General features: G+C 46.0%; 1 protein-coding gene across 3 annotated transcripts in view; it reads right to left on the minus strand.

Annotated features, from left to right (window-relative positions):
• LOC146175983 (kelch domain-containing protein 3-like) overlaps positions 1 to 23,591 on the minus strand; it is an 82,721-nt gene that overhangs the window by 36,071 nt on the left and 23,059 nt on the right. The window contains exon 2 of one of the 3 annotated variants that reach the window (XM_084582341.1): positions 20,027 to 20,077. In XM_084582341.1, coding sequence (XP_084438467.1) covers positions 20,027 to 20,077 — 51 coding nt within the window. Of the gene's footprint in view, positions 1 to 2,072; positions 2,193 to 2,633; positions 2,946 to 20,026; positions 20,078 to 23,591 lie in introns of those variants that run through there. The other 2 variants (XM_084582342.1, XM_084582343.1) reach the window with 2 other exon arrangements.

A 23,591-nucleotide genomic window follows, 5' to 3' on the forward strand; every position in this document is an offset into this window, starting at 1 on the left:
GCAATGCCAAACAACGGCAGGCCTACCTGCAGTCCCACACGAAACCAAAGATGGAAGCTGCCACACTTGCCAGATAATATGCATTCAAGTAAAAGCCACGTAGTGAACCTACTATGTTCGCTGCTACCCATGTTCCAAAAAACAATGTGGATACGCAAGCTCAAGGCAAGTTCCAGTCATCATCATCATCATCAGCCTGATTATACCCACTGCAGGGCGAAGGCCTCTCCCATATTTCTCCACTTAACCCGGTTCTGTGCTACCTGCATCCACTTGACCCCTGCGAACTTCTTAATCTCATCCGCCCACCTAACTTTCTGCCGCCCCCTGCTACGCTTTCCTTCCCTTGGAATCCAGTTTGTTACCCTCAGCGACCATCGGTTATCCTCTCTTCGCACTACATGTCCTGCCCATGTCCATTTCTTCTTCTTAATTTCTACTAGAATGTCGGTAACTTGAGTTATTTCTCTCACCCACTCTGCACGCTTCCTATCTCTTAATGTTACCCCTACCATTTTTCGTTCCATAGCCCTCTGGGTTGTCCTCAACTTAAGTAGAACTCTCTTGGTTAGCCTCCACGTTTCAGCCCCATAGGTGAGTACAGGCAAGATGCAACTGTTGTATACTTTCCTCTTGAGCGATACCGGTAAGCTGCTAGTCATAATCTGAAGTTCCAGTAGCGTGAGTTAGTTCATCAACCACAAAGAATGAAAAAAAAACAGCACCAAAAGCAGGCACACCACCCTTATGTCACTACAAAGAAGCACACTATAACTAGTACTTGACAGCCATCGATTCCTTACGCCATAAACTGATACGAGCAGCTTTCCGTCTTAACTGATCAAAAATGCACCAGGCTAGAGCTCGATCATCAAAGCATGTTCCACAATTTTATGGCCCAAATTGTACAAATGTAAATGCTTCAAACAGTGACTCATGTTGCAACAGTGAGCAGTTTTTAACTTAAAGAATCAATAATGCTTTACAATGCCTGCATAAGAAGACATGTATAGTGTCAACAAGAATAAATTCTGCATGCAGAGATTTAATGATCATTGAAGAAATATGGGTGTTAGGTTAAGTGCACAGTCCAGCAGTGCACATACATAGCAGATGATTTTGTTGGCACTGTCTAGGTAGCTAAATTTGTGAACACATCAGTGAGCAAGTCAGACATATCACACATATGAAAAGATATCTGCATTATGCAAAGTGAAAACGAGGCTCAAATGTAATGAACATAGACGCATATTTCAACATTCTGCCACACCACAAGCCCAACCACGCCCAAAATGCAAAAAAGAAGATTTCGACGAACTTTATCAGGCTTCTACACTTATCCTGCAGCAAGCCTACTATTAGTCATTAGTTATAGTTACTTTAGTTAAATGACTAACATTAAACAATTTTTTAAATGGAAAATCAGCACTTGATGCAACAAACTGCACCAAAATGGCAGCCCGATGTAGGAGAGAGTGCATGCATCTACATGTAGATGTAGATAAGAGCGAGCTGTAAAGCTCACTAACCAGCTGTCACTAATGAGAGAAAAGCTGCTGCTGTTGGGTGCGTAGCAGAAAAGTGCCTCTTGTCTCAAGTTTTTTTTTTTTTTTCTTTTACGCAGCTCGCACTGTAGTACTACGTGTCGCTAGCTTTTCAAGTGCGGGTACTGCAATGCGAGATTCTTGGCAGTTTCTATCGGCAAGAACGCTGACGTTTGCGACGCAAGCTGTCGCTAGAGCAAGAAGCTATAACACTAAAAGCTCTCAAAAAATGCGAAGCTCGCGACTGCTAGCAGAGCGCCATGCAATCACATAAAGCAAGGAGAAAGCGACGCGGCAAACTATCAAATGACATATCAGACACGAAACAAACGCTCCATGAAAAAGAAAGCAAGAAAAAAGAATAGGCCGTTCGAAACTAAGCGAGCCCGCGTACCCAACTTCGTGAAAAAAAAAAAAAAAAAAAAGAAAAGAGAGAAATCCGGTTTTATGCCGCGGCGGCTACATAAACTAACCACGAAACATGAGTCTGTAAAAGGATACCCAAAACAAAATAGGCACAAACGAAACCTGCGCAATTCGGAGCGTGTCTTGCTCCAACGCCGGACACACCCACCGCAAAAGGCAAAACAGTAACGTGACCAGAGATGCAATCCTTAATTAGCGCTTTGGCGTCTACCCAGGTAGCAGACACGCGTCGCTCGCTCTTCTTGCATGCATCTAAAATGTTCCTGCAGCAGGCACGTTCAAAAACAGTCAAGTCGTCAGTTGCATGCACAGTTGCTGTGCTCATAATCGACCTTCAATGCATAGCCTGGGAAGCAGTGCAGACAGCAACGCAGGCACTGACCTCCTGTACCGTTGCCGCTTATGCATGCATCTGAACACGCAGTAATGCAGTACCCACGCGCGCAATGCCTTCCTGAAGGTTCGATGCTTTGCTGGAAAGCGAAGTTGACCCGGAGGTGGATCGATGGTTCTAGTAACTTGCAAACGCGCCACGCAGTTGACTGCGAGGTGCAATAACGTTCCCGTTGTGACAAGTTAAAAGCCCATTTCTTTTGCCACCAGCACCTGACGACCACCGTAGAGCACACTATGATAATCGTTTTCTCGAGATGAATCGCTTACTTCTTGCCTTTCCCTTGACCACTCCGGGCACAGGATTCCGAATGCGTTGCACCTCTTCTTGTCCAAGCGTATACGTGAAGGCGACGCCAAGCAGTGCACTGCCGCAGACTCTGCAGTCTTCTTACAAATTCCACAGAGAGGCGAAGGTACGCAAGAATGCACGGAGTGCAGCAGCTACGCGGCTACGCTTCTCTCAGGCTACTGTGTGCATTTTGAGCAATTTCGATTTCTCGAAACTGACGGCGGCCATTTTAAAGTGCACAATGTGGCCAGTACAACGACGCGTTTCGAGGCCGACGTTAGCAGGCTCTGCGCGATTCGAGTGGTCGTTTCTGCTCGACTGCTTGAGGCTGCTTGAGCTATGGTTCACTTGATCCACCTTGAGTGGCCGTGATTTTGCTTGGTTCGTTTACAAGTTCAACGCAAGATTATGGATGGTTCATTGCGGTAAAATTTATTGTTTTAAATGTCAATTTCACTGTCGAGAGCAAAATGAAAATTAGTTGGCGGAAACGGCAAGGCACAGTAACAAATCAAGCACGCAATAAGGAAAAATATGAAGGAGGGAGTGAAAAAAAAAAAAAAAGTAAGAGGGAAAGAGGCGCTGTGTGGACCCGCTAATGGCAAGAAGCGGGGAAAACAAAACTATATAGAAGCAGCTATTATGACAAAACAAAGGCCTATTCCAAATAGCCACATACCCTGCACGAGCAGGCCAGGTCGAGAGATTCGCTCACGGAAAAACATTTACATGAGTTCCTATAATATGCCTTATGGCAAGCTTGCGTACAAAAAAAAAAAAAAAAAAAAAAAAAAAGAAGAAGTACTCAGAATCGACTATGCCAGAGGATCAAAAGATCACATAGCCTGCAGGTACAGATGCGTGCTTACAAAACCGCCACGAAAAGGAAGATCGCACTTAGATGATGCGGCAAGATAGCGCGTGTATGATGTTATGCACAGCATTTCGAATGATCACGTTAAAGATCTAGATCACCAAACCCCGCCGCGGTGACTGCTCATGTGACGAGGGTATCAGTAGGGCGCTCAACTACTGCACCCAAAGGCGCAGGGTAAAATCGCGGCCGCCTCGGCTGCTTTGCGATGGAGGACAAAGGCAAGGCGGCTGTATGCTGTGGGTTAAATAACCACGCGTATTGTCGAACTCATCCGGAGCCCTCGACTACGGCGTTTTCCAAAAACTGGGTCGCTTTGGGACGTTAAATCCTAAAATTAACCAAACAAAGATACCCGGATAGTCGAAATTATTTCGTAGCGCTCCACAAACATCATTCTCTTTACATTCTCTACCGTTTCTTCGCTTCGATCAAGGAGCGGCTCGTGTGTCGATCGAGGAATGCGTCTTCTTTTGGTCAAAATCAGGGGTGGAATAATGTAACAATTCTATTCCATCCAAAAACTATTCCATTCCATCGCCTTCTCTGCCATTGGCCGGTTAAAGCTTGAATCTGTACATAATAATAAGGTTACATTGCAGGACTTCACAGGACGTCAGATGTAAGTTGACGTAGTCGTCACCTTATATACAATTTTGACGTTACCGCGCCGAGGGAATTGAACAGATTTTGGAATCACACCCCAGCTCTCATTTTCTTTTTTTCACGACAAAAGGCAGTGCCCAGGTTCGAACCCGGCACATGAGTTCTATCTTATAACTTTCCCTTTGCGCAGCGAGGCGCACTTAAACAACCAATATTTGCGGTTGAACAAATCGTCAGCAGGCAAAAGCGACTGTCTGCACATTGCCCACAAAGCGCAAGCAGAGGAAAGGAGGTTCCAGAAGACTGGCGGCGGCCATCGAGGACAGCGACTACGGCGGGCGCGTTCCATTCCCACGTGTTGTGGCGGTCATGTTACCCTGCCGGCCAGAACGGGTGAAGCGGCCCTCGTCATGTCTTTATTCCGCCATGGGAAAAAGCCTGTTCCCCGAACGGGAGTTGGACTCTGATTACCCCTCCCCCCACCTTCCTTTCCCCAGCCGCGAAATTCCCGGTCAAGAGCTTTGACCTTCCCAAGAGCACGTGACGTGACACCTCAGCCGACGGCCTGTTTTCTACGGGTACCGAGATTACGTCGTTAACCAGGCACGACATCGACATCGCCACAAACGGTGCGGTGAAAAAACTCTGGGCAAGAAAGGTATACATAATACTTGTACATGAAAAGCATAAATATAAAGTGGGCAAACAGAACCCGAAAGCTAAGGTTTAAGCAGTTTAAGTACATACAGACGACATACAGAGGACAACTTTAGACTGCAATCAAGCAAAGGATCAAGCAGGGTTTCGGAAACGGTACTCTACAATCGATCATATCCATAGCATCAATCAGGTGATAGAAAAATGCTCGGAATATGACCAGCCCTTATACATAGCATTAATTGATTACGAAAAAGCATTTGACTCAGTTGAAACCTCGGCGGTGATGCAGGCATTGCGAAATCAGGGGGTAGACGAGCCGTACGTGAAAGTGCTGGAAGATATATATAGTGGCTGCACAGCAACCATAGTTCTGCATAAAAAAAAGTAACAAAATTCCCATAAAGAAAGGTGTTAGGCAAGGAGACACAATCTCCCTAGTACTATTCACAGCTTGTTTAGAGGAAGTATTCAGAGACTTGGAAGGGGAGCAGCTAGGAATAAGGGTAGACGGAGAATACCTCAGTAATCTGCGATTCACTGATGACATTGCCTTGCTAAGCAACTCGGGGGATGAACTGCAAATAATGATTGATGACCTAGACAGGAAAAGTAGAAAGGTAGGCTTGAAAATCAATATGCAGAATACTAAGGTAATGTTCAACAGCCTCGGGAAGGAACAGCAGTTTGCATTAGGTAGCGAAATACTGGAAGTAGTAGGCGAATATGTCTACTTAGGACAGGTAGTAACCGCAGATCCGGACCATGAAAAGGAAATAACAAGAAGAATAAGATTGGGATGGAGCGCATTTGGCAAGCACTCGCAGATTATGACTAGCAGATTACCGGTATCGCTCAAGAGGAAAGTATACAACAGTTGCATCTTACCTGTACTCACCTATGGGGCTGAAACGTGGAGGCTAACCAAGAGAGTTCTACTTAAGTTGAGGACAACCCAGAGGGCTATGGAACGAAAAATGGTAGGGGTAACATTAAGAGATAGAAAGCGTGAAGAGTGGGTCAGAGAAATAACTCAAGTTACCGACATTCTAGTAGAAATTAAGAAGAGGAAATGGACATGGGCAGGACATGTAGGGCGAAGAGAGGATAACCGATGGTCGCTGAGGATAACAAACTGGATTCCAAGGGAAGGAAAGCGTAGCAGGGGGCGGCAGAAAGTTAGGTGGGCGGATGAGATTAAGAAGTTCGCAGGGGTCAAGTGGATGCAGCTAGCACAGAGCCGGGTTAAGTGGAGAAATATGGGAGAGGCCTTCGCCCTGCAGTGGGTATAATCAGGCTGATGATGATGATGATGATGAGACGACTTTACGGGACACAGCAATACACTAACGTGGAAAGGGGAGTAAAAGAGACAGAAAGACAGTTGTGGAAGGCAAGAATGCAAGAAAAATCGGAGCTGAGTGTGGATAGAAATCGAAAGCAGGACACAAGGAGGGAAAATCTATTTGACAACTTACGAGGCAGCTCACTACTATTCGAAGCTAGAACAGGGGTCCTACGAACGAAAATGTACAGGGCAAAATTTGAAGAAGTAGACGTATTATGCGCGGTTTGTGGAGGTGAATTAGAGACGATCGAGCATATAGTGCTGAGATGCAGGAAATTTCAACCCACCGTGCTTCAACCTGACATCGCAGACGGAAAACAGATAGATCTGGAGAGGGCGCTGGGATTTGCTCGGGAAGATGCACAAATAGATGAGAAACAAGTTAGTGTGACGAAGGGGCGATTGCGAGATTGGTGGAGTAGGGCAAGGGAGAGGGGTAATTACGAAACACGGGCTGCTTTTTAAGGGAGGAAAAAGGGGGGATTACAGGTTAGGAGGCGTAAGCTACCGTCCGGTGAAAAGGGTAAAATCACTATGCACCCATCCATCTAGTGCTGACCCTCGTGCCTCGCCACTCATCGCAAGAGCTGCGAGGAGGTTGCAGTGAGCCGGGCTTCTGTTGACCACGCGGGCCCCGCTAATTGGACTGGGCCCGTTTAACTACCTTTCCCCAGCTAGGGAACTGGGGATTACGTGCGCTATATTAATGCGTGGAACTGTATTCACAGTCCTGACTCGACATATAAAAAGTGTATAAATGCTTCTTTGCCAACTCCCCCTGCTGCTCCCCGTCCGATGTCTTGTCCGCCTGATCCACCAGAACACGATCGCATCACTACGAATTCTTTTACACGGATTTTGCGTTGGCCCACACCACGGGGGACGGGCCGCAGTAATCTATAAAAAACACGTACGTTCAGCGGCTCATATTTTGTGACCCAAACATTACACACGCGGAGGAGGTCGCCATATATAGCACTCGCCAGTGCAGAACCAGACTCCCGGGTTATCATATACCGATTCCCGGGGAGCCGGCCGGAATTTAGAACAAGGACGCATCTCTCGAAGCGCTGCCAAAATTTTACATAGATGCGAGTACCGGGATCGCCTGGACATACGTGTCGTCATCTGGGCACCAGCACGTGCGGGACTGGAGGGAAACGATCGAGCTGCAGACGCCACAGCCCGCGCGCTCCACCACCGGGCATAGCCTCGACACTCGCCGCCTGAGATCATCGGGCTATCACTTAGAAAGATTTTGTTATATCGTATCAAACCCAGCATAACCGCTTTCATCCTCCTGCGAAATGGCTAACCAAACCAAAAGCAAGGAGCGTTTGCTTCTTCTCTTATATACCAACACGGTACGTGCCCGGCAATGGTGCCATACCTTAATCCGGCTTTTAACGGGGAGTGCCTGCATTGTGGGTGCGCGTTCTGAGGTGCGCCACGTGGTGTGGACATGCCCCTCTAACGCCGATTATCCCCTTTCTCCTCACCTACCCGAAAGAGCTGGGAGGCTGCCCTAACTGTTTGGCTGTTCTACTTACAGAGCCAAATAGCTCTCGTGGCTAGGACCCGACCTTCCGCGGAAGCCACGTGTCCCGAACTATAGGACCTTTCCTATAGTCCTGTAAATGGCCATGAATTAACGCCACCACCTGCCCTCACGGGGGCACGGCTTGGCCATCCGCCGAGAAGTGAGACACTAACTGCGCCCAGCTTTTCCTTCTTCAAAAACAGTCATGAACACATCATCATCATCATTAAACTTTATCAACTATGGAGTTTGAAGCACACAGACACGGCCCCGTCGCACTCAAGCGTTATGTTCCCACCATAGTTGCCTAAAAAGTATCATAATCAAAATGATTTGCGCGCGCCATGATCGGATTAGACTGCGCCATCGAGACGCAGATAAGTGTCTGAAACCCGAAAAAAAAAAAAAAAAGACAGCTAGATGATTTGTTTGATATAGTTTAACGTCCAATATTTAAGCGACTTGGGCTATAAGGGGGCCCCAGAAATTTCCGCCACACAGGGTTCTTTTGATGTACACTGACATCGCACTTCACACGGGCGCCTTGCTTTTCGCCTCCATCGAAAAGCAGCCTCCGTGGCTGGGACTTGAACCCGCGTTTTTGGATTCTGTCCCGTATGTAATATTCGCGATGTTAGCGCGTGCGAAAGGACACCCATCAGTCTAAATTAATTCGAAGCCATGCACTATATGTGCCGTCTCTGATGACCAATGTGTAGAGTTGGAACGCCGAAAACCCGTCCCGCACGTCATACCAATAAGTATAACTGTTTCGAGATTATTTCTGAGCTCGAAACTTTCTGTCGCGGTGCAGCTTGACATCGGTGTGGAGACGTTCGTTTATAACAAGCACGGATATAACGAACAAAGTATCTGGGTTGAACATCCTCACGAACTTGTGTAAGGATTATCAATTCAATTAAGATACGTTCTTCTTTCCCGTTGGCTTCTTCTTCGTGCTTTGATATTTTGCGGAAAATTGAGAGATATCATTGGAAAGCAGATTTATAAGCAAGAAATATGAACAAGGTACATACAATGACTTTCAACAGACAAATTTCTGACCTCTCCGCGGCCCCTATCCGCGGCTTCTTGTAGCGTGTCCGCTCATTTAGCTCCAGACAAGATGACGACTGAATAACAGTGCAGTGTTGATTAAATAGGAAGTATAGTAAAATAAAGTAAAAGTAAAAGGTATAAACTATGAAGTTCGAACTACATGGCATCAGTTTGAAGCTTTCCAGTTCGGTAAAAGTGATGTCAGGGTTTCTTGCTCCCCTTCGTACCATTACCCTCCGCCAGCATAACATGCCCTATATCACTTCGCGAGAGAATAAGAACCTTCAAAAATAGACCGAAATCCAGCTCCCAACGCGAGATGCATTTGACGCCTCCGCCACGCTTGATGTCCTATCTTTTTTTCATCTCCAAAAAAAAAAAGAAAAAAAGCCCGCGAAATACAAAAACACTCACGTGACAAGTGCATTCGCGCGTCTCTATTTTGCTGCTCTAAGCCGTGGATTGAGTGAACCAAAATCACCTGCGGTCGTGATTTGAGGACTTAGTTCCAGTGATAGGCTAATAAGTTGGCGATGTTTGCAGCCAGCTCACCGCGCTCGCTGCAACTTGCACCGTCACATGTGCCGACTGGCCCATGGAGGCGAAGGAACCATGGCAGACATACTATATCGGCCTGCCGCTGCGAACGGAGCATGTGCCAAGGCTGCAGCTGATTTCGTTCACCCAAGCCACGGCTAAGAGCAGCACAGTCGTGGCACCCGAATGCGCTAGACGCGTGATTTTTTTGTAATTTAAAATTTTAGTGCAATTAAATATTTAATGCAAACATAAAAAATCATGCTAGTATTTAAAGTTGAAAATGGACTTTCTTGCAGGGCGCATCGCTCCTGGAGCAATGTTTCCGATTTTTACTAAATCGATTGTAAAAAGAAAATTGGTTTTTAATAGTTCTTATGAAAGTAAAAGTTGCATAGATTCAGTGAGTAAAACGTAATGAATCACAATTTTTTTTTTTTTTTGCGCAAGCAGCAGGTCTGCAAACTTACAACTCTTTGCTAAAAACAATATTTTCTACCTGTAATGGTATACGATTTTTTTTCGAGAAAACTACGTCATATCTTGCACAACTAAGGTTCAATTTTTGTGTCGAGATTCAACTTCATTACACGACTTTAACATGTGTTATCGAAGTGGGTAGGATTCCACAGTTCTGACGTCTCTATACCACTCCTGCAGAACATCCATGGATGATCCTATTCAGGCAGTGCAAGTGCCGATCTCAATGTGGTAAGCACACCATGCAGAGGCTTTTTTAGTTTTTTTCTTTTTTCACAAAGTGGCAGTTTTGTTTTCTCCTTTTAGAAACGTAACCTCGAGAAATAATTATGTCATTCGCTCTGACACTGGGAAAAGACAAACGTTTTTAAAGGTTTTCTTACAACAGCTAAGCCTTGAATACGTAACATATCCATTGAATGCCGGCGAAATCAATTTTGATGACCTCGGGTGTTTCTGGAAATCCTATTATGCTCAGGCTGCACTAAAACTACGATTCTTCCGGCAGTACCTGCCTGCATATATGTACTGATTGCCACACCGGTTAGTTTCGAAAATCATTTCGATGTGGCGCATTTCAAAGCGTACTGTTGGCAAAAAACTTCTCCAAGACATCTCGCTGACCTCTACTCAAGCTCACCATAAAGCAGAAAAGCCAGCACGAACCAGTGAGTCGACCGAGAGTTCTCGTTGCAGTGCACTAGCTAACTAAACAGAGTTGAGAATATGGCTGGAGCAACAGTGCACTAACTAAACAGGGTTGAGAATATGGCTGGAGCAACAGTGCACTAACTAAACAGGGTTGAGAATATGGCTGGAGCAACAGTGCACTAACTAAACAGGGTTGAGAATATGGCTGGAGCAACAGTGCACTAACTAAACAGGGTTGAGAATATGGCTGGGGCAACAGTGCACTAACTAAACAGGGTTGAGAATATGGCTGGAGCAACAGTGCACTAACTAAACAGGGTTGAGAATATGGCTGGAGCAACAGTGCACTAACTATACAGGGTTGAGAATATGGCTGGATCAACAGTGCACTAACTAAACAGGGTTGAGAATATGGCTGGAGCAACAGTGCACTAACTAAACAGGGTTGAAAATATGGCTGGAGCAAGAAGGAATCTCGCAGCTTGGTTTCCCTCAAAGGAAGAATGCCGAAATAAAATCGTACAATACGCATGTCAGCAAGGACGACCTTATGGGCGCCTTCAAGGTCCTGGCGGAGTCTGTGAACCTCGATCGTGCCCGCCAGATTGCATCTGACCGACGGCCTCCGTCTGGGACGGAGAGGTGATCTCATCACCTTGACCAAGTAAGCGACGGCAAACATGCACCTATGTAAGTCCGCGATTTAGATCAAAGGCTGCAAGGTACGATTATATAAGGACGCTAACAAAAAGGTCAGTTTACAGTCTGCCCTTGCAAAGAAGAAAACTCTTCACTTATGAGTTGCCACGGAAGTACCTTCGCAAAGGGCTTCCGCGTCCTTTGGACTATCGCACAAGGCAAAGCCAAGCAGCGTGTTGTTCGAGTGCCAGTCGGCGGATATGAACAGCTGCCGCCTAAGTGACCGTGATGTATACCCGAGCCGATATTCCTCGCACGCTTATAGAGACAAAATCTGCACGGCCACTGTCATAATACGGTGGAGACTCGAGTTGATTCGATCTCCCAAACTGTAGCCAATTTGGCACATCTCGATATTCGTCTTTGAATTAAGTATGTGAGTCTACATTGCTATTTAGATTTTTTTTCCAGTTAATGTTTGCCGTGTACAAAAAGCTGCCCGCCGAATGATGACTGCCATATTCATAGAATGCACGCGCAGATAGAATAACATTGCATTTCCGTCCAGTGCACGAACTACACAAGAGAGAGGCCAAAAGTCATCAGGCTGCGTCAGCCTTTGCTAACTGTCTGTCTCTGCAGGAAATTTTCCGAAATGAAAATAATTCGATTACAAATTGGAAAAATAAGCATTGTGCGACTGGACGGAGTATTGGCCAGTAGTAATAAGCGATAAGAATTAAACGAGGAAAGCAGCGCCGTGACCTTTCCTTTTCTCCCTGGCTGGTGCGGCAGCCGAGCAGAAAATATGGCAGCGCACAAGAAGGAGAAAGGAGGGAATTGAGGTGTTGCATGAGCCACGGCCGGTCTCGAGGGAGAGCGCGTTTGCTCTCTCCCTCGAGACCAGCCGTGCATGAGCTCGACAGGTACTGCGCTTTTCCTTTCGACAAAAGAAAACAAACAAAATAGTTTTAAAAAGTCGCGGAATGAAAAGGCGTAGTTAGAGGCTAGGGCGAACCTAGAGCGTCTCCCTATTTTTTTTTTTTTCTTTTAAGAAGTCTAGTTTTCGCGTCTCGGTATGTGATTCGTAAACGGATAAAATTTACGTACCTCTCTCTCGGTGTCCTGTATAAATCCTCGCTTTCCTGACTGATTGCTGCGTAAGAAAATTAGCGCCAGCTTTCGTAGCGCTGTTGTTAGTATATTGGACAACACTAACTGAAAGCGATTGCATGAGGAACTGCCCTTTTCATAATCGTCTAACACATGCATGCCAGATGTACAGCGTGTGAAGGATTGTCGCCACAAATAGCGACGCGCGCCCATTCTTTTCGGCCATTTATTTGGCATATTTCCCATTAACCCCTCTCTGTCCTGGTAATTTGGTTTGTTATGTCTAACATCCCAAACCAACTCAGGCTATGAGAGAAGTCGTAGAGAAGTCCGGAAATTTCGACCACCTGGGGTTCTTTAATGTACACTGACATCGCACAGCACACGGGCGCCTTGCCTTTCGCCTCCATCGAAAAGCAGCCGCCATGGCCGGGATTCGATCCCGCATCCTTGGGCACCGTAGTCGAGCGCTGTAACCAATGCGCCACCCCGGCGGGGCTGTCTGCGGCAGTGATGTCTTCGATGGCGCATCCGCCGAAATCACAAGAATGGAGAGAGGAGGAAGACACCATCACTGTCTATGGCAGTGATGGTAGTGACGGTGTCTTCCTCCCCTCTCCCTTCTTGCGGTTTCGACGGCAGCCCCATCGGTTCGCGTCCGCAATGCTTCCCCAAAGGCATTGGTCGAATCTCACTCATATTTATATTTTGCAATTGCGAATAGGTCTTATTAGCTCGAATTTTCCTGTTGTGAGTACGTAAGCCCAGGAGCCGGCGGACTGAGAGGTGTCAAAATGCAGGTGCATTACTCCATTTAAACGTTCCGAGAGCGCCGTTTTGAGGAGAATGTTGCTAACAGGCAATATTTCCTCGCTTTTCCCAGCTTCCCACTTTCCTAACTATTTTCTACTCTGGCGTAGATTTTCAAGTGTTCAATAAGTGCTTTCCATTCTTTGGATGCTATCTCAATGGTAGTCCTTACCACCCTTACAGGATACGACTCCTCGTTATAGTTTGCGTCTTTCTTTTCGATAAACTTTGCAACTCATCCAATTGCAACGTGTAACATTTGAAATTTACTACTTTTATCGCAATAAATATGCCGGCGCTGTAGAGAAAATTTTTCTCCTTGTGGATAGTCAAGTGGAAAATAGCTTAATTAATCCTCGTTCCTTTTTGAGAAGACCTAAATTATGATCAAATGCTGACAAGAGTCTTTTATTGCAGTATTAAACGCGAATACCACGACTTCTATTTCTGGAATTCTTTTGTAAAGCCTTTTTTCCCTGAAAGAATAGAATCGCCGGCTAAAGGTAAACATTTGGTAAGGCTGTAATACCGAATATACATTCAAAATTCGCAATACGCTCTGCGAGAGTTTCTTTCTGCAATGTGAACCCTGCACTAATAAAACTGAAGCCCAAGTTGAAATTTCCATGAACTCTATTTCCCCAGCTCCCTAGCTGGGGACATCAAGCAGTATATTTAAGTTGAGTTGCAGCTCAGCTCAGCCGTGTTTTCTTTTCTTGACCTGTACATACTTCATCATCATCATCAGCCTGATTATATCCACTGCAGGGCGAAGGCCTCTCCCATATTTCTCCACTTAACCCGGTTCTGTGCTAGCTGCATCCACTTGACCCCTGCGAACTTCTTAACCTCATCCGCCCACCTAACTTTCTGCCGCCCCCTGCTACGCTTTCCTTCCCTTGGAATCCAGTTTGTTACCTTCAGCGACCATCGGTTATCCTCTCTTCGCACTACATGTCCTGCCCATGTCCATACTTCACCACGTAAAAATTGCACATAACCGTCTTTTCTTCGCCACTCTCCCGGGTGCTGCACCGTCCGGTGTCTTGTTCGCCTGATCACGCTACCCAGAAGTTCTGGCCCCTGAACCCGATCGCGTCAGCAACCAGTAATAACAAAATGCATGCACCAGAAAGGCGATAAGATGACTCGACTGAACGTCTAAGCAAGATTTAGCTTAACCAATTCGGCATTGGATGATATAATGTTGGTGTCCATGGGCAGAAGCGACATGGGCGAAGGTTGTTTTAGCTGCCCTTGATTTGTGATGCCTTTTAATCTACGAAGGTTTCAGACAGCCGTTTACGAGGTCGGTTCAGGTGTCCGCTAACGTAACAGCACTGGCGACATTTCGTTTCGGCAAGGTTATGTTCGAGCGCTGCATTTATTACGACTGTGTCCGCGGACATCTGATAACTCCGGCAGATTGCTCAGAGCCCGCGCAGGTTAGCCTCAAAAATAAATAAATAATCAAACCCGTCGTTATAGTGTTTCGGCCTCCAACGCAGATCAGTAACCATTCGTGACCAAGAGATAGGATCTATTTCGAAACGACAGCATTTCCCGTTTAGATTTTTGCGCGAACCATGGCCGTACTTGTGCACAACCGGTTTCTCAGTTGGTTACCGACTGCCGGCCGCTTCACGAGACCAAGAGTCAACCCAAGAATAGTCTTATGTAACATATAAAGTTCAATACTTACTAAAGTTTTCCAGCCCCCACTTCCCCCTCCAGCCATGCCACGCTAGATATGCATGGTGATAAAACTCTCCGATGTGTACACCGTCAAACGTATCGCGCATGCAACGAGTCTTATGGGTAACTATAACAGAAGCTGAGCAGGCCATATGTGAAACTAGGGAATATCAGTAGGAGAATGGACAAAACGCAGTTACGATTTCAACGCCGTGTCTCGTACATACTACGTCCCTATAATCCATATCGCATTCAGTCACGGGCCGCGCTAACTATCACTTGGAGGAAAGTAAATTCAAATAATGGTCTTATTATGGTTTAAGTTGAATAGTACTGAAATTCATGTCTGGTATTACGTCCAGACTTATATGATGACTCATGACTCAACACTGTTTTAACACTCTTAGTTATAGGTATACCTTGACTCAAGCAACTCAAGTACCTTGTCTAATAAGTACCAAATAAGTAGCTCACTTGAAATACTCTAGTGTCGTACGCAAACCACAACAACAACACTATGTAGTACTTAATTTAAAGCTTGTATAAAACTGGGCAGCCATGTTTATATTCAGGCAATATTCAAGAGAAGCTAGTATCACTAACATGAAAAAATCGTATTGAAGTACAGCAATGGCAGCGAAGTGAAAGAAAATCTGGTGCTGAATCTCATGCACTACATATATTATGACTTAATGAAATTCGAGAGACATAAATATATTCGATCCAGCCCCTCCCCCCCCCCCTTACCCCCTCCCTAACCCATCTATCATATGTGAGCAAGAAAAAAATATGAAAATAAGATTGGCGAAATCAGCAAATAACTAATCACATGAGATTTTCTTTTTCTTTTTAAAATGTTATCTCTGAATACAACGCGCCCTCAACGCATGTGTCATGTGCCAACATGCAACGTTTCGTCAACGGCGTGAAATGTTATTCCTTGGTGCTTTTATTTGCATTTTTATTCTGTTTTTATTCCCTTGACAAAGGATGTTTGAATAGCGTAACCTAAAGTTATCAATTGTGAAGCGCGCTCTCCCCTATGTAGCGCTGGCGATGCGGACTAGAGTGTAAATAAATAAAAATTCACTCAGAGCTGACGCGAAGCACGGAGTCATCCGTACAAAAACAACTTTCTGCTCTCAATTCGCTTGCTTACTTCGCATATGGGACACGTTGGGATTAAATTTCGACATTTACAAGCTCGAGCAATTCCCGGCCTGTTATTAATAAACAAATGAACAATTGAACGAGTTGTCTGTACATGCTGAGACACCTCCGCCGAATTAGGGCGATATTTCATGCGATGTTGCGTAATATCAGCATCACGTACCCGCCAACCTAACCCAGCACATCATACAGCTGTAGACGTCTGCTGTGACGTACGCCTCTTTCGAAACGCATCCTTTTGCACATCTTCTCTATATTTCCCTTTCGTAAATGTCTCTTATACGCGTCCCTAGCGCAGCCCAAGGGCTGAGAGCAATCGCAGTGTTTCCCACGCAAGACATTTTTTTTTCTTTTTTTTTTCGGTATGGTGCGGAGGTTGCGTCGCGTTATTTGCATACCCCACGCAACCATTGCGATAAAGTTGTCACGGCAGGTGAATATGGGGGCGCCTTTAAAGGCTTGGCGGATACCTCAGTATAACACCGAGAGGCGAAACAAGTAGAGAATAATATCTTCTAAATTGAAGAAAGGGGATTGAGGAACCTAATTCTGAATCCTCTGAATTCTGAATTCTGAAACCTAATTGCGAATGAAATATTGAACACATTTTCAACCGCACGGTAATTACACGTTCTTCCCGAGTGGTCGCATTCTCAACTCGTGGCCCAATTCGATATTATAAGGTACTAATGGCGCGGTCAATAGGACCAGTTCACATCGCGCGCGATTTAATGTCCGCTTCCCGTTACGACCCACACTCGTGAACTGTGGGGTAATATATACTACGCGCTTATAAATTTCTATATTCGGGGCTATATTAAGTGGCGATTTCTTGCATTCGGTTATATATCACATAATGTTCCTATATATAGTCTACTACGCTAATGGGAAAGCAGATCGAGACAAAGGAAGAAAGAAGCTGTTTCGAATTTTGCTTGACAAATATGCCATCGCTTTATCTCGGTACATTTTACTGCTCTACATTCAGGACTTGACCCTATGTGATATAGAAGTGCACATCGCACTAGAAGGAAAGAGGAAAAAACAGAGCGATGGCGCAATGGGAAGTTTAATCGAAGGTCGTTATAAGCATAATTTGTCCGTGCGTGATCGAGGCTGTTGGTATTTATGTACGGCGATGGTGCGCTGAATGAAATTCGTGGATATATGGTTGTGAGGCCGGGAGACGGAAGGAAGCCTAGCTGTTAGGTAATGCATTATTGCGACGTCACGAGCGGCGAGGTCTGCTCACGTAATCACCGATCGCTTAACTTGAGCCTGTAATCTCACACATTCTGATTAGTGTACAGCCCTGAGCTACCACGTTGTCCAGCTTTCGTATATACAACTTGACCTGTACACGGGATCGCACACTATGAGGATAAATTATCATCGTAAATACAATAATTAACTTTTATTCACTGCAGCTAGCGCGCATGTTTATACAGAAAACTTTGAATAGTGGCAGTTGATGACTATTATAGGATTTAAGGATATAACGCACCTGCCTGTGCTCGAGATATGCATCTAAAATTTCATCACAACTCGTCTAATTACGCATGCGAGACTGCTGCACCGCTGTGAACGGAAGGCTGCGGATGTACTACGTATACTATTGGGTTGAATGGGGCGATATTCTGTGCGACTTTTAAGTCGATTGTAGAGGTATACCCGCTGCAGAATGTCTTTTTTTTTTTTTGTAGATTTAGGAAAATTTTATTTCAGCTCTGGCAGTACAGACTACTGGCCCGGCCGGTGTGCGCTTAAATGCACCGAATCGAGGCAATCTCCGGCTAGACCATTATATTTATTACAAAGGTTAAGCTTGCCGGAGACGTACTGAAGTAGACATATACCGATTTGTCGCACGCACATTGACATTCCATATACGTCAGTACGTGAATCGGTATATGTCTACGTAAGTACGTCTCCGGGAAGCTAAATATCTCTATTATTAAGACTGATCGACCAAGGTGAAAGCGATAATGAGGCATAAATGCGTGCTTCAAAAAGGCCACTATATTCAATCCGCGGTGAAGAATTAGCATGAAAATAATAAGCATTAATCGACTTTAACGCACCGTTGTCGCCATGCTGCTCTTTGCTGTCCTTATAAACGAGATAATTTTCGCGGATATGGGAGTCAGGCACGTAGCCGGGGCTATCTCTTATGCGCGTACGTGCCTGGGATGACTAATTGGAGCACTGATCCATGCAGCGAGCTTGGTGGCAACTAATTTTGTGGCGCCGTGCTTGAGACATTGAAAAATTACGCTATACCAACTTACACTGGTGTAGGCTACTGGCACAACTAATGAAGCTAAACACGCTGACCACATCCTCGCCTCAGCTCTCCGACCAGCCTCTTAAGCGCTCCTTTTGTGGATCGTTCATCTTTCGCAGGCTACACGGCCCTGGATTAGTCCGGGGCCGTCTGCTGAGTGCAGCTGTACACAGCATGTGGCGGCGATCAGATAGCGCCTTACAAAACATTAGAGAGTTTTAGCTTACCGTGATCCGCGGTCCGCTACCGTGATCCGCCACCGCGCGTTCCATTGCGCATGCCCAGACCCCCCTTGACGCCGATAGATGGCGCCACATACTGGATGTCGGTAGAGTCACAGTGACTCTAGATATCAGCACATAGACCTGCCGCGTCGGGACCAACCAGCTTGTGCGCCCCGCCCACGCGCGGTAGAGAGTCACGGTGGCGGATCGCGGATCCCGGTAAGCTAAATCTCTCTATTAGCACGTGCTGCGAATGACCGTACGGCACCGCAGACCGGCCGCGTGTGCAACGCAGACCGGCTTCGCGTGCATCACGTGCCGTGCCGGCGCGGCCGCCAGCAACTGCAGTGTGGATCTTGGCAGCAGTGGCGTAACGCAACTCCACCTAAAATCGGTACTCAGTTTTGCGAAAAGGAGACAGAAAAATCGAAGCTTTATTAGTTAGCGTGTAAAGACTTGCAAGATCGCGGATCAGTTCTGTTCCAAAATTAAGCGATCAGAGCAGTCGCGGTTGGCATATGCACAAGGCCGGATTAGCTGGCAATCAGTGCGTGGGAGAGACCTTGTCTTGGGTGAAGTCGACGTATGCCAGAGAGCTGCGATAGCGACAACGATGGCTTGATCTTTACGTTTAGGTTAAACTGCTTGCGGTTCTCAATCGCTAAGTACCAACGCTTCTGAGCTGCTGCCACAAACAAAATAGCCACACAACAAATACCGCAGGAAACAAAGCATACACACAACGAAACGAACGCACTTGGAACCCAGCTTCACGCGTGCGGACCGGAAATTGCCGACACTTGTTGCCAGTGGCATGAAACAGGGGCCCGACTTGCACGGCGTGCGGTAATGATGGCCCACGAGCGGATGTCTGCGGCTTAACTGTTCTAGTTCGTATATATATATATATATATATATATATATATATATATATGGTGATGAGCGAAACGCCTTGCTCGACTCCTGCTAGTCCGCTTACGTAGCAGGAGTCCGGTAAACCGATGCACGCCTTCGCTAGTATCCGCTATGATAATGAGCAAATGAAAAAAAAAAAAAAGTTTTCGTTGTGCATACAGGGCGTATTCAGAGTCTACGTTCAGCAGTATTTAGGCCTAGCACCATTCCGGTACCTAACTTATTCGGCAGCTGTAAAGAGACGCGCATTCGAGCGCGTAATCCTATAGGCTACTATAGGCTGAGTCTGCTAAATTTCATACTCTATCAGGATTTGTATACACGCCATTTCATGATTGCGCATGTATACATTTAAATACACCCCCCTGAACAGACCTGTTAGCAAGAGATTTTTTTCTTTTTAGCAGGCCTATTGATGATGCACAGTAGTGAGCAACAGTGAACACTTAGCCGGTTCCGGACCTCGGCAAAACTGCATGAAACGCTATCTAACGAAAACGATAAAGACAGCGACAACGGCACATGCATGTCGGCAAAATGGGGCACCTGCACGATTGTCTTGATCACAGATAGCTGTTGCTAGGTGGCGTTGCAATGCAGTTTTCCCTAAGTTTTCCTGAACTCCGCCATCGGCTAATTGTCGTATACCACTTTTGCTCACGACTGTACAGATGACCGTTCGCGGTTAGTTGCTTTCCTACCAGAGGCAGAACGTAAATCATCTCGTCCCCAGAGGTAAATGGATGTAAGTGGAACAGGAGTCACTCACGGGTCTCTCCGCATCACCAGCGTTCCCCTCTCGATGGTCCGGGTACGGGACCTGAGGTGCACAGCGCATGCGCAGAAAAGGGAACAAAGGAATGAGAAAACGCATCGTGACATGCTATACGTGAGCAGAACAAACAATTCCAACATACTTTACTACTTGTAGACAACGCTCAATTGGGTGCATTGAAGGCTTAGTAGCAGAGTCTCGGTTGGAGGTATAGTATATATACTATTGACTATCTTCGATGTCGGCGTTCTGGCCCCATGAAGCTCGTAGTACCAATGTCCTAAGAACTTACCAAAAACGTGACAACTGATAATTACAGAAATTAAGCCTTCAAAGAAAGAAGCTATGTAACATTAGTTTGCAATAAGTGCACCAAAACGCACGGACCACCTGAGTGACGTCGCAATGTATAGTTTAATGACGTCACAGAAAAGAAATTTGTGACCATGCTCCAGTGATGTCATAACACCCAAGGCTCCAGGCAGAAAAACCGAAAACCCTCGCCACGAGGGATCCGATGACGTCACTTACGACTCGAGTGACATCACAACTCTGGCCGCATTGCAAACACTCATACGGCGCGCGTCGTGAGGGTCGCGGGGCAAGCAAGATAACAGCAACCTTTAAAGGGGGTAACGGAAACAATTTTCCACTAGGCCTAGGTCTGACGTCGCCACTAAATATGTAGAGCTTCGAGCCACGCTATATGGTGCTCTCGGGTGACGTCACGGCCAGACAATACAACATAACACGACCAGTACGTAGAGGAAGAGAACAATGACCAAGGTGCTCTTCGCGTGCGGCGGTGTCATTGTTCTCGCCTTGTCAACCCTTCCTCGACGGAACAATGGCGCACTTATAAACGGCGCAGCTGTGCGGGCAGTAGTGGGACGGAGATGAAAGCAAGAGACGCACAACGCGTACTCAGGAGCGAGCAGCATGTAACTGCACAGGGGTCTGTGAACGACACCGTCTCGCACATCTGTCTTCCATCAAATACGAATGCTGTGTGTGACAGCACTCTGACAGCACGTCCCTAAGGTGTACTACGGCCTCAGCACGGCCGTGAAGGGCGAGCCCGGCCATTGAGTTGACACGTGCGTCTTCGGTCAATGGCTGGAGGCTTTTTTCCTCTGTGCAAACTACAGTGGCCCATACACTCGCGCCCAAACGTTAAGCAAAAATTAGTACATTGTGATCTACACAGCTCGCATGCAAGATTGTCCGTAATCACAAACTGCTGTCCATTAGAGAGTCTCTTTCTCTGACGTTCTTGACTCCCACCTTCCTCCCTTCCCACAAGGAGCGGTCGGGTGTCCGCCGAGAAGTGTGACAGATACAGAACCATTCCTTTCCTGTAAACCAACTTACATGTGCAATTTAGTTATTTTGTACCATTTTCACTTAAGGCCATCTGCCTTCACCCAGGAGTAGAGTTAAGGCATCGGGGTCTACCAAGAGTGGGTCCATACGATCGTTACAATTCATCCCTCCCTAATATTCACACGTTTCGTATCCCTTCAGGCAAGGCGCAGTTGAGGAAGAGGAGGAAATATCTTTATTTAACGCCCTGTTAAGCGTCAAGAATGTTCTGGGTCAGGGTCACCACGGCTAACTGGTCTTTCAGTTGGTGAGAGGCTAACCAAACCCGCCACATTGGGGGAGGAGGGTGTGGAAAGTTAGGTGACTGAATTGAAACAATGCAACAAAATATGCAGTGTTCTAAGTTTGCATATTGTTCAGAACAATTCGGACATGCGGAAGAATGTCTGATTCGGTGTAGAAATGATCGCGCAGGAGTGAGGAATGTATATAGTTGGATGAGCCTAAGAATGCGTATTTGCGTGGTGAGGGATTTATCAGGAAGAGGAAGTGTACGAGGAGTTTCCCTAATGTTGTCGGAGTGAATATTGATTTCTTGTTTTGCAGTGAAGAGTAGCTTCCCATGTGGGTGGATAAGGTCAGGGATGCCAGGCGCTGAAGTTCGCGGGCGAGGCGATTCACTATCCCATTGCCTGGGATTTCACGCAATCCACCTCAGTGTGACAGTGTTGGGACCTAGTTTGGTGAGAGCTCTGTATAGATCATCCTGCAGTTCTTCAGGAATGCGACCCGTATGAATGACGCATATAGCCTGCATTGAATAAGTGTATATGGCATATCCTGAAGGGTTAGTGGGTGCTTGTGCGAGGTCTTGAATACACTGTTATCTGGCTCTTTCTTCTTTTTCCGCCAGAGCAGGGACCAGATAAACGTGCAACGAAATTAGAGTTTTGTACCTTAATAAGGGGCAATGTACAAGGGGTACAATTGTCTCGCTCCGCCTTTGTTATAGCTTTTTTTTCTATTGAAGTACAATCTCAGAGAGCCTTGCCAGCGTTAGCGTGCCAACAGCAATGATCGGAATACCTATCCGTAAATATGTGAATAGGCTGAATGTTGCTTCCTTGCGTTAAAGGCAATAAATATTTTCATTATTGAATTATCCAACAATTGATTGATTGATTGATTGATTGATTGATTGATTGATTGATTGATTGATTGATTGATTGATTGATTGATTGATTGATTGATTGATTGATTGTATGCTTTTCGCTGGCTTCCTTTAGACCGAGAGCTGGGCCAGATGCATGCCTGGCACTAGACAAGACACTGGTGTGCAGTGTTCGGAAATTCGGCGAAATTTTTTTGTGCTTGTTTAAGGAAGCCGTTTTTGTTTTTGTTCTCCGGGTATTATACACGTTATATAACCACAGGCGGCCAAACTTTCCGGAGCCCTCCACTGCAACGTCAGTCATAGCCGCAGTCGCTTTGGGATGTTCGCCTCGTAAAACAAAAGCAAATCATTTTTTTTTTCTGCAAACTATTTGCAGGTTTTTCTCACTTGCAACATACTTTTTCAATCAAAAGACACATCAGGCTTTTTTTTTCTTTTTCTTTTACCGCACAAATGCACTGCTCAGCCTAATGGCTCGACTGTACGTCCCACCGTTGTGGGTAGGGTACTATTTTTCTTATTCAATAATGCAATACATTAGGTAGCGCGCTCTGGAAATGGATAATGATAGGGCACGTGCGCTCTCCGGAAGCAGCCAATGAGAAGGCGTACTTAGGAAGGGTAAACAAGACAGGGAGGAACAACAGAAGGCGCACGTCGACTTCGTGGTGCGGGGAGGGAAAGGGAGAGAGCTGAAGAGTGGAGAAATAGCAAATGATTAATGTCCTCGCATTCCCATCGGTTCCCCCCCTCCCCCTCTCCCCTACCCCCTTAAAAAATAAATAAAAGAAATCTCCAGTCCGTAGATCTCATTCTTAGTTAACTTTCACTTCCGACCAAGTTTAAATGATACTACCATATTAAATGTGGCGCATATGTCCCTTATGCTGATAGTTATCGAATAAAACCGATTTGTAAAGAATACATTCGGCGTATTTTCATGAGCCCCTGTGCGTACTGAGTTTTATAAATAAAAGTCATGGTAACAGTCGTACACATGCAGTGGGTGATCACTTGGGCCTTGCCGTAAAGAAAAGATATGGCAAAGGAGTGGATACTTTG

Source organism: Amblyomma maculatum, chromosome 10 (genome assembly GCF_055883805.1).
Source record: "Amblyomma maculatum isolate TAMU_Amacu chromosome 10, ASM5588380v1, whole genome shotgun sequence".
Taxonomy (NCBI): Eukaryota; Metazoa; Arthropoda; class Arachnida; order Ixodida; family Ixodidae; genus Amblyomma; species Amblyomma maculatum.